Source organism: Nyctibius grandis, chromosome 16 (assembly GCF_013368605.1).
Source record: "Nyctibius grandis isolate bNycGra1 chromosome 16, bNycGra1.pri, whole genome shotgun sequence".
Taxonomy (NCBI): Eukaryota; Metazoa; Chordata; class Aves; order Nyctibiiformes; family Nyctibiidae; genus Nyctibius; species Nyctibius grandis.
In genome coordinates, this window is record NC_090673.1 from 10431068 (window position 1) to 10449741 (window position 18674).

Here is an 18674-nt window from a genome sequence, read left to right on the forward strand (position 1 = left end):
ACTAACGTTTTGCCAGCAGCAAGGTGTCAGTCAGTTATGGCTTCATGAAAGCCAGTTTCCAACACGCCCACGCCAAGCGCTCCCCCCGTACCTGACAACGCTGCCGCTAAGGACTGGACTCATCTCAGTGACCTCAGGAAACAAACGCTCTGAGGTGGCTGCATTGGTCAGTGAGTGCTCAGAGTCTGCTCTTACCAGCAAAATAACACAAACACATTTGTGATCATTTTTCATTTTAATTGTCTGATTTTAAGTAGTATTTTCAGACCTCGCATCAATCTAAGCTTCTAACAGGGCAAGAAGAAAGCTCAGCAGCAGGCAGCTTCCAGAAGAATCTTCCAGATATGTTTAAAATGCTTTAAAATATTGAACATTTCTCACATTGCTACAAAACAATGACAACTGGCAGAATTTTATTTTTTTTTTAACCTACATTCTTTCAGCAGTGAAGATACAGTTTGGAAGGTGGATCATGTTCTTGATTCTTTCAGGACCTGTTTGACTATAATAAAGCTTTATAACACAAGTACAAATATAAAATTTCAAATGAGCCAACTTTAAAAAAAATCTGGATTTTTCTTCAATCCCTCCAGTACCTTGCTTCTGTAATAAATATTAAAAAGCATCTTTTACATTACAGAAATTGTTAAATAAGTTATTACCAAAAGATTTCTTTTTTTGTCTTTTTTAATTTTTTTTTTTTGGTCAAAGGTTGATTCCATTAAAAGAGCTAAACAAACATTTTTACATCAATAAATAGTAAGGCATAAAGAAGCAAACAGCAGTCACAGGACCAGTTTTTATTAGTGGAACCTTCTCCTTCAGAGAATCCTCTTTTTGCTGGTACAGGAAGGTGATTTTTGATTCTCAGCTGGTGAGACCTGGTTAGAAAAGCAATTAATTATTACTATCTTACAGTACTTCAAACGCACACGATTTGTCCCTACCCCTGGGCCATAATGCTGCAAAAGGATCTGCAAATACAGAATCAATCAGGCTGGAAGAGCCCTCTGGGATCATCGAGTCCAACCATTGCCCTGACACCACCATGGCAACTAGACCAGGGCACTAAGTGCCATGTCCAGTCTTTTCTTAAACACATCCAGAGATGGTGACTCCACCACCTCCCTGGGCAGCCCCTTCCAATGGCTAATGACCCTTGCTGAGAAGAAATGCTTCCTAATGTCCAACCTGACCCTCCCCTGGCCAAGCTTGAGGCTGTGTCCTCTTGTCCTATCGCTGGTTCCCTGGGAGAAGAGGCCGACTCCCACTGTGCTACAACCTCCCTTCAGGTAGTTGTGATACGAGCTGCTGTGTTCAGCAAATCTTCAAATTAAACTGGTCATCACTTTCTACCTTGAGTAGGGCTGAGCCAACAGGGCAGGAGCTGCATGGGGAAGGGTTGAGGAAGGCCCTGCTGATGGGGTAAGGGAGAAGAGAGTCACGGAAAAGGTCAGGGAGAATTTAAGGGAGGGGCTGGGAATGTGCAGTCATTCAGAGTGGAGTGGTGTGAGGAGAAGGATGGGATTTAGGAGTCAAGAAGTGTGTTACATCCTTCTGGGAGTGAAGTCTGAACCTTCTGGGAGAAATGAAATCTGAACAGTGATTACTCAAACACTCAAACTAATTGCATACACTGCATTAGCAAATAGCTGTTTGCAAAAGCTTTGCCCATTGGTCTACAGTTAAAAAAAAAGCAGCACCAGCTATTAACACATACACAAGCTTTAAATAAGGGTGCCTTTGTGAACTTGCTCAGTAGGCAGGTTATTGCACTGTGATCTGCTGAAAATAAACTACTGGAGGAAGATGACAGACATGAATATTAATCTGGGGAAAGCATCAGAAAGGAGAGGGTTTAGCTGTTTATGTGGTCAGTCATAAAACTCTAATTTAAACATCAAACGTTGCAGAATATTTATCATACTAAACTGCTGTCACCCAGATTGATGAGGTAGCAAACCTAAAGCAAATCAGACTAATTCTGCAAAATGCTACTGACACAGCAATGCATATTTCTAATGAATATATACCAAGGAATTAAATGCAAGCAAGAATTTTACTTACTTCCAGGTTTCCTCTAGCCTTCTTTAAGACATCATGAGTTAAAACCACTGGAAAGAAAAAGGAGATTAAAACATCTGCACAGCCTTTCTATATTCTCTGTATTCAAGCCTTATAATCAAATATTAAATACCGTACGAACTCACATCTACAAGATGGGCAGTGACCAGGCAATCATACAGACCCCCCCACCACCACCTCAGCTTTCTTACTCACCAAACTCCAGACCTGTTCCTCCCTCCCCAGCCCTGCTCAGAAGCTCAGGCTCAGGTACAAGCCTCCAGCTGCAACAACCCCAGATTCAGGGGCAAGGCTGGACGAGCAGAGTTAGGGAAGAGCAGGAGGAGTCGCTCAGGACCGCAGGGCAGGCCCGAAGCAGTGCCAGCACTAGAGTGCCATCTCCTTACCCCCAGCCTATGTTCCATCCAGCACACAACCTGCTTTTGAGATCGAAACATCAGGGAAATGTTTTTAAAGTTTTTCTCCTGTATGTGTGAAACTAACATAGCTCATCACTGCAATTAACACCACAGACATGAACAGCCCCCTGCGATACTGACGACCTGGTTCCCTCGATCTAAGTCATCAAAGGAAGACTCTCTGTTAATTTTAAGGGGAGATGGTGCACGATCTGAGTGCAATTTGATCTGGTAGGTAGCCTACTTGGACTGGCAGGGATGAGGTTAGCAGGAGGGGGAGAAAGATGGTGCAGTGAAGAGGTTATGGGGGGCGATGGGCTGGGAAGAGGACAGATGGCAGCCAGCTCCTCCAGCAGTTCAAGGACGAAGCAACCTATATATGCTTAAGGGAAATCATGTCAGTGGCTTGCTCTGGAGGGTTCCAAGTTGTCTCTATTCATCCAGCTAGTTTGCTGTGGGGACAGCACGAGACCTGTGAACGGAGGAGGGGATGCTGCCAACCACCACCGACAGTTAGAAATGTCAGGTTAAATATGGGATCCTCTAATCTGTGTCAGCTCCATAACTGCTGAAAAATACCATCCCTGAGTACCAATTTAATATTCCAGTCTCAAAAATAAACAGTTTAGCCATAATAAAGATTTTTCATTACAATAATAAGAACCCAACAACTCCAAGGGTAGAGCTGTCACGAGATAATTACACCCTTGGCAGATTACTGCAATTTGGCACTGCACTGTTCCATGTTCAGATGAGGTTCATAAGCAATGAGTTCGCTCGCCAGAGAAAGCACACAGAAGACTCGGAGCCACAAGAATGCTCCAGTCTCTGCCTCTAAATATATTTAGGAATGTTCAGGTAAATAACAGAGGGAACCTGCATTTCCTCAGCGGAGTGGGCAGCTAGCAGGACGTTTGGAGAGTGCAGGCAGGCAGGTCACCGACTACGATGCCTTTGCTTTCTTACTGGCAAAAGGAGAAAGGAAGAAATAACAAAAACCAAGCGTAAGCATCCTAACAAAATCCAGCAGCTTCATGAGATCCACCAGTTCTGTTGGATGCTTGGTCAGGAGTTTGTGTACAGATGGAATTTAGAAACATTTCTGAAATTGCTCTTTAAGGCAAAGGTAACGTGACATCCATAATTCCCATAATCAATGAAACTTAGAGGAAAGCGTATCTAGGTCTTTCTGTGTAGCACAGCGCTCTCTGCTCATGAGGAACTCTGCTAGTAAATTCATTTCATCTGGCAAACTAGATTTTTCTAAATCAAAAATATTAAATTCAGTACATGAAGAGAATTTAGAGGATGTGATGCTAATAGCGACGCTGCTGCTAGCCAGGCAGCACTTTGCATTAGGGAGATTTCAGAAAACACAGGCTTCATTTTATTAAGACCTAGTTCAGATGAGGTTGAATGCTCTGAAAAGGAGTGAGCAAAATAAGGGGGAGATGTACTGGGTGGAATGGCTATGGGGATAACATTTTGGCCATAAAAGTAAAATCTCTGCGGATTTATACTCTGCCCAGCCCTACTGAAATTACCCAGTGTGTCTGAGATATCACTGGAACTAGGAACTGACCAAACTAAACCAGTAAATCCACCCCAGGGATATTATTTGGACAGACATAATAAAATAGCTTTGATTTTTATATGACAACCCCAAACAGCTATTTAACTCTAAAACCTGAACAAAACATAATTTCGGATTTAATATAAGTAACTTGTACATCATTTAATACAACATTTCTTAAAGAACTGACCAAAAACCAGCCCATAAATGCTTAAAAAAAATAATCTGCAGGCAGAAGATCTATGTACCTTAGATACAAAAATCACATGGAGAAATATAACATTTATTCCTCTACATTGCATTTAAATGATTTGAGTAACTTATAGAATTATGGTCATTTTCATAACTTTGTATGATGTGTAACATTTTACATATTGCCATAGCATGAAGGCAGAGAAGAGGTCAGCTCCATTCAAATCTCTTCTGATGAGTGATTAAAGCAGAAGAGATGGATCTCTTGAACAGTCACAGAATCACAGAATGGTTAAGGGTTAGAAGGCACCTCTGGAGATCATCCAGTCCAACCCCTGCCCAAGCAGGGTCACCCAGAGCACGTTGCACACGGTCAGTCCAGGCGGGTTTGAATATCTCCAGAGAAGGAGACTCCCCCCCTCCCTGGGCAGCCTGTGCCAGGGCTCTGGCACCCTCACAGTGAAGAAGTTTTTCCTCATATTCAGATGGAACTTCCCATGTTTCAGTTTGTGCCCGTTGCCCCTTGTCCTGGTGCTGGGCACCACTGAGAAGAGTCTGGCCCCATCCCCTAGATACCCACCCCTGAGGTATTTGTAAGCATTGATAAGATCCCCCCCTCAGTCTGTTCTTCTCCAGCTGAACAGCCCCAGCTCCCTCAGCCTCTCCTCGTAGCAGAGATGCTCCAGCCCTCTGATCATCTTTGTAGCCCTTCGCCGGACTCTCTCCAGTCACCTGGCTTAACACAACTACAATACAGCCCACGTCCCACTTGTTTTCATGTTTCCAGGTAATTTTCTAGACATGGCTCCTAAGGGTAAAATATCTTTTCACAGCATGTCCTATTTTTTCTTTAAAAAACAACTCAGAGTAAGCTTTTGTTTCCCTTGTTCTGAGCCTTCTGTTCTCTTGCACTTCTCAGTCTGGTCTAGAGCGCTGACACATCTCCTTTGCTGCTGCTTTGGCTTTTCCCAGTATTCAGCTATCTAGTCCAGTACATGCACCAGACAGGCACCTCAGAAAATCTAAAAGCCTAATTCCATATTGATCAAGACTGAGCCAAAATCACAATTTTGAGAAGGATAATGTAAGAAACTTTGGCTGGAATGGTCAACAGCAACAGCAACTGCCTCTGTCAGGAACTGCTGTAGGATAGAAAACTTGGGGAATGGCAGTATCTGAAATGGAATAAACCCAGTAACTAGTGGCAATTAGTGGCAGCTGCATGGACTGACACATTATCAGTGGGTTCATGTGTAAAACCATGAACTGCTTCTCATGTTATTCTATGCAGCCTTTTGTAGTGGGCAACTTCTTTCCATTTGAATGAGGCTCCATCAGCTCTGTACAGTCTGAACCTCACGAACTGTTCGTCACTAACAAGTGAGTGTGCACGGTGACGCCAGTCAGAGCAACTGCAAAAGAGCAGGAGCCTATAAAGAACCAGTAATAAAGCACACACTCACACTGGTCAATGATGACTTTCTCCATCTTTTCCTTCAGCTGGTTTGTGGAGTGCAAGCGTTTCACCATGCTATGTAACTTCTTCTCTTGCTCGGACAGTTTCTTGCGTAATCTAAATATTTCTTCTTTCATTCCTTCGTCCTAAATTGAGAGAAGAAAATATTACATTAAAGCATTATATAAAAGTACTTGGTACATTGTTAATTGCTAAATACTTTTGTACAAGAGCCCTCAAGCTTCCTTAGAGTACGAACAATTTAAAGGAGTGAAACATCACTGAGTGCCTGTCCTTCCACATTCACATCCCCAATGACACAGGATTCTATGAAACTGCCAAGAGGCAACTACAATCCTTAGCTGGCTCTTAGTGCAAATAATCTTTCTGTTAGTCTGAGAAAAGTCTTGACACCAGCGCCTATTTTTGTTTTTAAACTTCCATTCCTCTCTTCTTTTTTTTTTCCCCCTCAACTAGAAAATATAACAAAGGCCAGTGCTATGGGATCAGCAAATATCCTGTCTGCCAGGTTCAGAGCTTCCAGCTTCCTTCTCCAGTGTTCTGTTAATAGCTGATGCTGCCTTTATCAAAGGGCTGAAAGGCACCGTACAAATGACTGGGACACTTTTATTGCAAAATTATTTGACAGCATCATTATTCAAGGTTCGGTTTTCACCATGAATTTCAACTAAGTTATGGTTAGTATCTTTTAAAACAGGACTATGAGTAGCCACTGATCTGGATCCTCATGCAAACTCAAGCTTGTACATTTTTCTTCTTGTTGTGCCACTTGTTAAATAATAGTGTCTTCTGGAATATGCCCCTAGCATTTAGCTCTTCAGAAGGGCTGATTACTCACAGCTTCTGTGGAGCTGAAGAGAAGGCAGTGAATGCTCACTATCTTTTAGAATCAGGCTTCAAGAGATGTTCTTTCATATACTGCATTTAAGACATCAGAAGCAACCTAATATCCTTAAGATCTCAGGATGCTGAACAGCAAACTCTAGAAAACACTCTATTAGGCTCTAATTAGCTGCAGTCGTGGGAACTCAGATCCCACACACATTGAGGTCAGATTTTGAGAAGTGACTGGTCTAGATCAAGAAGGCTTAGATCAGTACGACAGTAAAGCATTAGGTGCATCACACATATGCTGAAAGACCTGTGTGTGTGTGTATATGTTCAGATACTGAAGCCCAAGCCAGCATACAGCTGTCTATATAGAACATACACATAAGGATAAAAATGGAAGTATACACACTTGTCAAGACATCCCAAATAGGGATCTGAAACACCACTGAAGTATATTAGACAGTACAGTTCATTCTTACTGCTTTTGTGATTTTACACATCTAAGGATGCTAGAAAATAACAACAAAAGTGTTATTAAAATTACATATAAAATGTTTACTTTCCTAAAGTTGTTTTTTTTTTCCAGCAATATCTTGCCTTCCTTAAGAAACACATGCAAAAACCTCAGTGAAAACACTTTAGATTTATTTTAAAGCCAGAGTTTGAAGCAGTTTCATTACTGAGTGGTGGTACTATGACAGTATAGAAAATTCATTCCTCACTCCGTTTCCTTCCGTTCATTTGCATAATGCAATCCTTTTTAGTTAAGATGTTACAGAACTTGTCTCGGGGTTTTGTCACACTTTTAAAAAAGCATCCTATTTTACAGCTTAGACATTAAAAACGTAGAAGGAAAATGTAGCTCAGATTACATTAAAGTTGCTGAAGTTTCTGTTGTTACACTAGTATATACATAATCAATTTGAATTTGGTTCTGTAACAGGGAGTCCAAACCTTTCCTTGTTGAAATGGAACGTTTGCCATCTGCCTAGGTTGTGTATCATGTAACAGGGTTACAGATTACATCTTTAATAGAAAGTATTTTGTAAATAAACACCCTGGTATACAATATGATCAGGATAAAAAGCCAGCACACGTTCAGCCTTAGCCTTCAGTGATGAGAGCTAACTGAATCCACGTGTCCAGGGACTGGGCATGCTGCGTTCACGATTTTCAAAAGATTGTCCCAAGTGACATGTTCCTAACTGGTGCATCTTCCCTAGCACACTACAATAGTTAAAAAAACACCTCAAAACCCACAAAACCCAAAATGAAACATAACAGTACCTGAGTGCCCTGAGTAGTACCGTGTACAGCTTTCAGTGGAAGGGAAACTCTCCAGAGAAGTTTCAGTAAACGTGCAGCTTCTTCTAAAATCTGCTGTACTGTGTGAATATTTGTGGCAAAGCTAGGCAGTGATGCCTGGTCTGGGACCTATATCACAGGATTAGGGACATGTTATATTTTATGCTTAAAACATTATGAAAATATAATCTTAATTATCGGTTTAAATCCAGTTGGTACGATTTCATATTTAAGATGATGTACACAGCTATTGTGTGTCACAAAAGCTAATTTGTTAGTTTACAAAGACTGGTGAATTATGCATTATCTGAGAATTTCAGGAAGGGAGGGGATTTATCCTCATCAATAACCATGATTAATAATAGATTAGATTTACGAGATTTGTTATGCTACACGGTAATATTAGCAACTCTCTCTTTCTCCATTTGTATTTTGTGTCATGTTATTTGAAAGTCAAATGATTACAGACATCAATTTAAGCAATATAGATGTTTCTTCCTTAGCAGACCCTTTAAACTGTTCCATTTAATGCTAAAATAACTATCAGGACACACATAAAATGTTTTCCTCTGCTGACAGATGAGAAAACCAAATCGAAGAAATTGCATAAATGTGAAATAAAGGAGGGAAAGAATGCAAGGGGAGCAAATGAATTACCAAAGCAATGGTGATACAGAAGGGGGAAGGGTAATGAAAGAAAAGCATTCACAATTCCTGCCCCATGCAGCATATCATTTGAATATACTTAGCATTGTTAGCTAACCAGAATCCTCCTGTCACATAAAATATCCCATTTGCTAAGTAGTTTGAAACTTCAGTGATGCAAAGCTTGACAGGAAACTGCAAATTGTGAAACTTACTGCTTTTATCTTTACACCAACAAAACAAGTTAAAAACTTAACAGAGAGATTAGTTTTCCAGTCACTATCAGTGTCTTAACTAGGTCATTTGAAAACATATGATACTTCAGAGAGTCTGAAGTGTCATTCAGACATCACTTTACTGTGTGAGCACACATGTGATATCACAAAAAGAATTTCAGAATTGTTGAAGACAGCATCTTCAACAGCTTTACTAATTGTGACTAGAAAAATAAGTAGCACAAATTTATCCATGCAGTTAAGACCTTCTGGCTTTTGAAGAGCACAGAGAACGTTTTTTACAACATTTATATTATCATAAAATCACAGGGGTGAAAGGACCCTCATCAGTCACCTAGTTTACTTTCCCACTCCAAGGCAGGAAAGTATTACATGTAATTTTTCAAACATTCACGTAATCTGTTCTTAAAAGTGCCTCCAGTAACAGTGTCTCTGAGCACACTCCATTCTGGTGTTTCACTATTTTTACCACTGGCATGTTTTAAATGCCTGATCCAAGCTTTCCTGTTGCAGTTTAAGTTTCTTAGCTCATTATTAGCTGCCACGGATGTGTACAGATTGTTCCTTCCCTTTTGTTAAAGCTTGTAGGTAGATTTGTCTTATTCAACCCACCCCAATATGCTATCATTAACTGCATCCAGGAATTAAAAATACTAAATAAGAAAAAATTAGCACAAGTAAACACTAGTTCTCACAATTCTACAGGAAAAGGACTGACATTATTCAACACAAGGCAAACATTTCATTGGTTTAAGAATTATGTTTAAGACTACAGCAAGAGCACCACGACTTGGTATCACTGTGTCAGAACAGACCAGACCAGACCAGACCAGACTACTTTCAGCTGGAAAGGCCCTACCACAATCATCTAGTGCAACTGCCTGACCAAATCAGGGCTGACCAAGGTAAAACATGTTCTTACCTGATGCAGAAAGGATGATACACTATGTCTTAAAAGAGAGTATTTGATCATTAATGAGATACTCAAGTTTCTAGACCACCTACTGATATTGCTAAAGTGTTAAACTGATACCAGGAAGTGGAAAAATATTAAAAAGCTTCCCTAATATGAAACTACCTTCATTAGCATACAGCAGTCATTAATGTACAGTTATCACCTGGTGTTACTAAAGGGCTGAATACAAGTGGGGAACTCTATCAGCTGTACATCAGATTTCTTTTAACTGTCTCCTATTTCCTGGGTTTATCCCAAGCCTTCATTACGAGAAAATCTCCTTCATTATTTTTATCCTTAGTTACTGATACACACCCCTAGTTCAAGCCCTTTCTAAAGCATTTTAGAGTTTTATCTGGGTTGTTTTGTTGTTGGTTTTGTTTGGCTTTTTTATCGTTACCAGTGTAACAATCACCAATTTCCATAGTAAAAGCAAGTAGTTTCACCTCATTTCAAGCTGCAAGTAAAAGTGAGATTGCTTATTAAAGAACCAGAATTAACTAATTTATCCATAGCCTCATTAACCCAGAATCACAAATAGGTGCCTGCATCTAGACAAGACTTGGACTGTCAAGGTTGAGGTGTCCCACCAGAATTATTCAGTCAATGGTGCCTGCTGCACCACTAACCTAGTTCTTTGCTTTTGTAACCTAGACATTTTGCACCTCCAGGTAAAGCTCGCCATCCTCTAACAGCTTTCACTGTTTACCTTTATTCCAGGCTCCTGCAGTTTCACACCAGTGACCTCTCTTAAAGAAACCTCCATTTCTGCTAAAACCTGTTGCCCTTCTGCAATCTGTTTCCGCAGAGCGTTATAATCCTCAATCAAGCCAAGAACGTGGCGCCCGTTTTTGTCTGCCCACATACGATGTCCAGGCACCAGACGAGGGGTACATGCCGTACTGGAAGATGAAGTGCTACTGCAATGGGAAGTGCTGTCTAAGTTGTCTTTAGAGGCTGAGTGCGTACCTGGGACAGAAAAATAGTTTAATTTTTGTCCTTACATGTAGAACTAACTGACACTAGACTGCTCTTAAACAGCAAGTCTGGGATACGGATAACACACACGTTGAAGATACTTTGGGATGTACCTGTTTTTGCCAGCGAAATGCAATTTCCATGTTTCTGCAGCTCACAAATGTTTCTGCTGGTAGCAGGGCATTTGCAAAGATTTTCTATACATAAAAACAGGACAAGGAAGAGTATATCAGTAGAAGTTAACATGCATTAGAAAAACTTCCCAGCTCTACTTCTGTTCATTTTTTTTTCCTGATGCTGCACTTGGAGTCAGGAAGCACGGAAACAGCTAATTTTCCAGTACCACGCCATGTACCTTCCAATATTTACCTACATTAATCTTTTTAGCATCTACCCAAAGTTCTAGATATCTCCCAAAATCAAGTCATAGTCAGAAAATCTAAACTACATCCTAATGAAGATAATTTAATCAACAAATCTAAGTTTTACATTAATTCCACAAAAAGTACGACACTCTCCACAGCTATACCATAGCTAGGTCATATCTATATCACCCCTCTTCAGTCCTTCCAAACTCCCTAAATACCTATGAGTAAAGGCTAATCACAGCCCATCTAGAAAACTAACAAATTCAGCTGTTGACATTCCAAGGAGTCTTTCTGGTCCATATCAAACCAAGCTATTATAATATTCACCATTTTCTCAAAGAAATAACGAGCTTCTCCAGCTCCTAACTACTCTAACTGCTGCAGGTCAAAAGTAACATCAAGGATTCTATCTAGACACTAACCAGGAACAAATGTAATTTGGAGATACTGGTGGTACAGGTTCCCCATTCCACACCTACTTGATCATGACTGGCCCCAAGGACCCACCCCCATATGGAGTACATGACTGTAATTTAGTGTTCAAGTATAAAGCACACAGAGAATGGTAGCAAGCCATAAATGTTATTTGCTACATTCCCATCTTTCTTACTTGTACAGAGTAGCACAGATTTATGCTCATTATGTACTTCATCTGAAGTATGATTCTGATTGGACATGATGGACCCACAAAAGAAGTAAGGTGGTAAAAAACCCCGTTGTGTCTCATGAGCTCTCACACTAATGCTCTGGCTGGTGCTGCTTGCTCTGTGCAGTGCATAAGGTTTAGGTATGTGTGTTCAGGTGAAGTGTATGGACCCAAAAAGCCCCATTATTATTGCTTCCCATTACCTGATGTGTACCTGTACAGGCAGTAGGAGAGGTGGCTTCAAGCTGTAAGTATGGAAAGCTGTTACTATGCAGAGTACTTTAGCAGCAAGGAAGAACATTCTTGTGCCTTCTGTATCCCATGTACATCTATACTGGGACAATAATCTAACCCTGAGTGTAAACACTACATTTTCCCTGATTTGCTAAAACAGTATCACTTAACAGTGATTGAAATAAAGGTAATATATTCCTCAAGGGCAAAAAGGGGACAATTGATTTACACAAAGGCCATTTAGTGCACTTATTGATGATACTTGAGTAATACATCGTCACCCTTAGCAAATGCTATAGAGCTCTGCATTAAAAAAAGAACCCCCAGGTAAGCAAATACACGGCAATTTAATGTAGGCATCCTTCCATCCCCGAGAACGTCTGCAAATGCTGCTCTGGAATGAAAAGGGAGGGAGAGTTGGAGGATATAACAGTGCTGTGTGCATTTGAGCTCCCCACGCACTAACAGCTCTAACAGGAAAGGGATTTGAAAGGCTGATGGGCAGCTCCCAAACGTACAGTTGATGCTGTATAAGGCTTTAAGAGCATGTTTAAAGAACAAGGCACAGGTTCCACAGCATACCAAAAGCACGTACGGCACAGTACCATTCATTCCTGCATAATGCTGAGATCCTTGTTTGAAAAGATAGTTGAGATTCACAGCTGACACTGATCCCACTTCCTCTCTCTTTCCTTTGGAAAGCTGTTCCTGTAATTTTTCATGCAAAGCTTTGTTTGTCTCCATGCTTCTTTCAAGCTGCACCCGCAAACTCTGTATTTCAGTCAATAGTTCATGTAAATAAAGTGGATTATTCTGATCTTTTTGGAATTCTTCTGATGTATCGCATCTGGGACCTGAGACAATTTCAAAAGAAACACTTAACACCTTTATCAATTAAAATAATATTAGCCATTTTCAGAATGCTGAGCAAGTAAACTACAGCTAGCTTTATCCTCAATATTTAGAATTAACTACAAACAGCATTAAGATAATGGTTTGACAAAAAAGCATGTCTTAATCGCTTCTACCCTCGAAAGTTTTAAAGAGTCGAAAATTATTTTTCACTTTGTCCATAAAAGCCAGTAAGTCTCATGCCAAAAGCAAAAAAAATATAATAAAAAGAGAATGAAGCGGATTTACAAAATTTGAAGTGCGTTAATGCACAGTCTGGGGAAACAAAAAGGAATGGGTAAAGTCGTAGTGCGGAGGAGGGATGGAGTAGAATTGGGAGTTTAATTTTATATACAGAAGAAAAAAGAAAATAGTGATCACCTGGCAACCAGAGGAACAAATCTGAACCTGAAAAAAGCAAGGGCTGCGGTCGTCTTTTCATGGGAGGAGATCAGTACACAAACAATTCCATGTACTCTTTCATGCTGAAATCAAACTGTTCTCCTGCCAGTGGGAAGGGGCTCAGCTGCATGAGGAGGGTGCTGCTGCTCTCTAATTACGTTACCAGTTCTGCAAGGAGACTCACTTCCATCCCTGAGCCAACTTTGGCTTAAAGCCTTATGCCAACAGGGCTCTTCTGCTGCAGCCAGGCATGAAATAGTGACGGCAGGGCATATTACTTCAAGTAGCAGGACGAAAAAAAATGAACTTTTACAAGACCTTCCAATGGAAAATTTGCTGGATCCTGTAACGAGTATGCAGCAATGAAGAGCATCCCACTTTGTGACCTAACCATACCAACAGCTATGTGGTGGCACAGCTTCCTTAAAAAGGGTAGAAAGAACTACCCCTCACCTTCAGAGACAGACAAATGGACAGGAAATTATTAAAAGTCTCATTCAGAAAGCAGTGCCAGCACTTCTCCCCAGCCCTAGGGAGAAGACATTGCCCTCGCATACAGACAAGAGAAAGCACAAGCTACCCAACTAAGCACTACCTGTGAGGATGCTGCAGCATGTATTTAGATGACAAGTAAATATCTAAGATTCCCATGAAGCTTATCCAGCCTGAGCCACTGAATCTTCAGTATTTGTTTTCAGCTTAGCTAAAAAGATAAAGGAAACTTGGGTGTGCCTAGTCAGAACATACACATCTCAACCTCGCACTTACACTCCTGGGTAAAAAGCAGCATTTTATCACCAAGTTGTCAGTTCTGCTTTGCATAGCAGATGCGAGTAGAAACATAGAAACAGTGACCTAGCCCTACTGTCCTTTGACAAGATGATATTCAGAGAGGGAAGGGTTGCAAGGGTTAAGGGTATAGAAATAACTGTGCATTTATACCTGTCGTCTTCCTTCTTGCTTCTTCCAACCTCTCATAAACCTTGATCTCAGTTCGGAGTGACTGCAGGAACTTCTCATTCTCAGAGAGCTGATGTTGCTTTATGTTAATCTCTGTTTGCAACCTGTTAAGCCCCAATAAATGGCTAAGTTAAAAGTTAAATTCTTACCTTTTGTTTCAAAATCTAAAATCCATTCTTCTTTCCTCCATAATTCTTCCCTTGCCTTTTGAATATGTCTATGCACCTCATTAATTTTACAGGCTATGGCTAAACACATGCTTGTCACATTGATAATTGCCTTCTCTGAATGAATGTCTAAATGTGGACAGAATCAATACCTGTTTAATTCATTACGACTGCTGTAAACCTGACATGTCAGATATCTGGTTTCATCCTCCTTTTGCCCAATTTGTTTTTGCAACCTTTCATTTTCTTTCTTGATGCATTCATAATCCTCACGAAGATGCTCAATGATTGCATTCTTTTTAGAAAGAGATTCTCTTAACTTTTCATTTTCCTTTTGTTTATCTGAAACAAGAAGAAACACAAGGTATTTGCAACGCCCACAACCCACTAAAGCAATGATTTTTAACAAAACCAGCTTTTTCAGAGACTGCCAGAAAATAACAGCTGCTCTTGTGAGTTTTAGGATTTCAGTATTTCAATTTTCTAATGACTTTTGCTAGATGGATTTTCTGTAACGTGCAACATTAACCTCCGGGACTCACAAAGGCTCAACACAAACCTGTGTACAGCCTTATATGCCAAATGCACCCAACACCTCTTGGAATTTGGTCAGGATAATATTCAACAACTACTGTCTGCAGGGTCCCAACGCAGGCACATGAATTTCGCCAATCCTCACAAAATAACGGAGCTGACTTCTCTTTAGGAAGAAAAGAACTCAGTAGGATTGTTCGAGGGGATTCCATTCCCAACAGTTAGAAAATCATCCCCTCATCTTCGGTAGTCTTGTTGAAAGCTAAGAAAATGGAAATCCCTACGTGCTGTTAAAAATGTGCATCATCAGCCTTTTACACTACTGAAGGGCTAAGCTACGACTAGACAGAAAGCACCTGAGACCAAAACATGCAGGAGGTATCTAAGAGGCTTTTCTTTCTCTAGCACTTCCAGGAATTAAAGGAAAAGAAGCTCACAAACTCCAGAGATACTGATATCATTTTAAAACACAAGGGCGACAACGCTCTGTTCATCATGGTTCTTATGAAAAAGAAACCCTGATACTACCAGATCATATTGTCAACCATGGAAACAAACAAAAGCGGGAATATATTAATTAAAAAAGTAGAACTTGAACAAACTGATAAGCACCAAGATGCACCAAAAGAGATGAAAGAATACATGACTCTGGAGGAAGCATCAGTGTTTCTACACGAACAGTCTGAAAATAGGGAGACTTAGGACCTAATTGTGGCTTAAGCTGCGTGTAAGAACGTAGTTGGTGAGTTGCTGGTTTTCTTGGGGAAGAAGAGTGAAGACTTTTAATATTCTCTCTTCACAGGTGTGAAAATGAGGAAAGTTTAAAATTAATCTCAGAGATTACAAATACTTCCAAATGGATTCCCTCACTTCTGTTCTCTTCCAAAGCGTTCCCAAAAAGCAGAGGACTTGGCCTGTCCAGTCAAGCCTCTGTCGCAGACTTCCGAACCTAAGAGTAATTAGTTTGCTCCCCTTTGGAGAGCTTCAGAATAGAAACATGCGTAAAAAAGGAGCACGGAAACGGTAATAAAAGGCACGAGGGGAAGAGGAAAAAGAATGTATAAAAAGGAAGGAATGCAAAAAGAAAAATGGAGAAATGAAAGTGAATATCAAATGGAAAATGCTACAAATAAACAGAAAGAAGGAGCATTATGGCTGCTCCTTTATCATTGTTAGCCCCAGGTTGAATGCTTGTGGTTGAGCATGGAATTTCAGGGGTGGGAAGAATGGTTAAGTCAGTTTAATGAATAGACTGTTAATATTTTATTGTTTTCTGATCCGGAATGAGTTGCAGACTACTCCTGTAAAGCACAGTTTTACATTTTTACCTCTGGATCCTTCTGCTAGCATTGTATTCAGGACTTGATTTTGCTTCCTCAGGAAATGTATTTCAGAAGTCAGGGAATTACGCTGCTCTGAGCCATGGATAAAAATGTTTGCAGAACCTATAAATATATACATAAAAGATGATTTATGAGTCATCTCTAGGTCATTAAAGATTAAACTTTCCAGACAAGAACAATTTTAAAAATTGCAGAAAAACATGTTATGAAAGATATTTCTCCCCTATATATTTTGAAGGTTATCCCTACAGACTAAAAGGTAGTTCAGGTTAATGCCAAGTAATCCAAAGCCCTGCACCACAAGTACCTCTCATTGCTGGGCAGCCATTACCAAAACTGCAAAATTATCCCTGGCAGGCTTTACCTATCAGCTAAAATTCCAACAGGACAAAATGCAGGAGCATTTTGTGACATTGCTATTCTTTGAAAATAATGCAAACTGTAGGAGGGTTTACCATATATTTCAGTTTTGCTCTGTTCATACTCTGTTGTATTTAACGACACCTTTGAAGAGGGCCACTAGGTTCTACCAACTAATCCTCGGTGGTTAATGCAGGAATCACAGAATCACAGAATCAACCAGGTTGGAAGAGACCTCAGGGATCATCGAGTCCAACCATTGCCCTGTCAACTAGACCAGGGCACTAAGTGCCATGTCCAGTCTTTTCTTAAACACATCCAGAGATGGTGACTCCACCACCTCCCTGGGCAGCCCATTCCAATGTCTAATAACCCTTGCTGAAAAGAAATTCTTCCTAATGTTCAACCTGAACCTCCCCTGGCGAAGCTTGAGGCTGTGTCCTCTTGTCCTATCGCTAGTTCCCTGGGAGAAGAGGCCGACTCCCACTTCACTACAATCTCCCTTCATGTAGTTGTAGACTGCAATAAGGTCACCTCTGAGCCTCCTCTTCTCCAGGCTAAACACCCCCAGCTCCCTCAGCCATTCCTCGTAGGTCAGACCCTCCAGACCCTTCCCCAGCTTGGTTGCCCTCCTCTGCACTCGCTCCAACACCTCAACATCTTTCTTGAAGTGCGTAAATAGCAAAGTATATTACCGTAAATAGACTGGTAATTCATTTGTTACCCCAGTAGTCTAGAGCATAAGGCTGGGCTGGAGGCACTATCTTTGCTGCTGAGTACAAACTGAGAACCCATTTATGATGTCAGCAAGTTCACTGATGACACAAAACTGGGAGGAGTGGCTGACACACCGGAAGGCTGCGCAGCCATTCAGAGAGACCTGGACAGGCTGGAGAGTTGGGCAGGGAGAAATTTAATGAAATATAACAAGGGCAAGTGTAGAGTCCTGCATCTGGGCAAGAACAACCCCATGTACCAGTATAAGTTGGGGACAGACCTGTTGGAGAGCAGCGCAGGGGAAAGGGACCTGGGGGTCCTAGTGGACAGCAGGATGACCATGAGCCAGCAATGTGCCCTTGTGGCCAAGAAGGCCAATGGCATCCTGGGGTGTATTAGAAGGGGTGTGGTTAGTAGGTCAAGAGAGGTTCTCCTCCCCCTCTACTCTGCCCTGGTGAGGCTGCATCTGGAATATTGTGTCCAGTTCTGGGCCCCTCAGTTCAAGAAGGACAGGGAACTGCTCGAGAGAGTCCAGCGCAGAGCCACAAAGATGATTAAGGGGGTGGAACATCTCCCTTATGAGGAGAGGCTGAGGGAGCTGGGTCTCTTTAGCTTGGAGAAGAGGAGACTGAGGGGTGACCTCATTAATGTTTATAAATATGTAAAGGGCAAGTGTCATGAGGATGGAGCCAGGCCCTTCTCAGTGACATCCCTTGACAGAACAAGGGGCAACGAGTGCAAGCTGGAACACAGGAGGTTCCGCATAAATATGAGGAAAAACTTCTTTACGGTGAGGGTGACCGAACACTGGAACGGGCTGCCCAGAGAGGGTGTGGAGTCTCCTTCTCTGGAGACATTCAAAACCCGCCTGGACGCGTTCCTGTGTGATATGATGTAGGCAATCCTGCTCCTGCAGGGGGATTGGACTAGATGATCTTTTGAGGTCCCTTCCAATCCCTAACATTCTGTGATTCTGTGATGATCACAGGGATGACGATTCATCCCTCTTAAATTCGTGTATCTAAAATTTAGATAACTGAGCCAGTTGTTGATCAACCATCAACAGTTACGGGGAGAAACAGGCACCTCCAGAGAGGGACTCATTCGATGTATCCTCTACACACCTCTCTGCGGATGAGATGGCCTGTCCTCCGAAGAGACGTACTTCTCTCCAGTGCCTCCATGAGAAGCTCTGGGTAACCAGCACAGTTTTAGATGTCTAACTTTTAGAAACTTAAGGGTGATGAATCCTACTCTGAGGACCTTATCGCTAGTTGTATGAATGTAAGTGTTAAATCATTTATCCAGTCAGTCAAATTCCAGTCTAGGTAATCCTCATAACGTACTGTATTTATGCTACTCATCCCACAGCTATGA

At 41.2% G+C, this 18674-nt stretch overlaps 1 protein-coding gene across 1 annotated transcript in view; it reads right to left on the minus strand.

The window, feature by feature from the left end:
- Positions 1-238: 238 nt before the first annotated feature.
- Positions 239-18674, minus strand: part of CDK5RAP2 (CDK5 regulatory subunit associated protein 2) — an 86419-nt gene continuing 67983 nt past the window's right edge. The window contains 10 exon segments of the mRNA XM_068413882.1: positions 239-881; positions 2068-2114; positions 5712-5850; positions 7844-7990; positions 10407-10666; positions 10789-10872; positions 12529-12777; positions 14159-14280; positions 14496-14685; positions 16206-16322. Coding sequence (XP_068269983.1) covers positions 822-881; positions 2068-2114; positions 5712-5850; positions 7844-7990; positions 10407-10666; positions 10789-10872; positions 12529-12777; positions 14159-14280; positions 14496-14685; positions 16206-16322 — 1415 coding nt within the window. The 3' untranslated portion in view covers positions 239-821.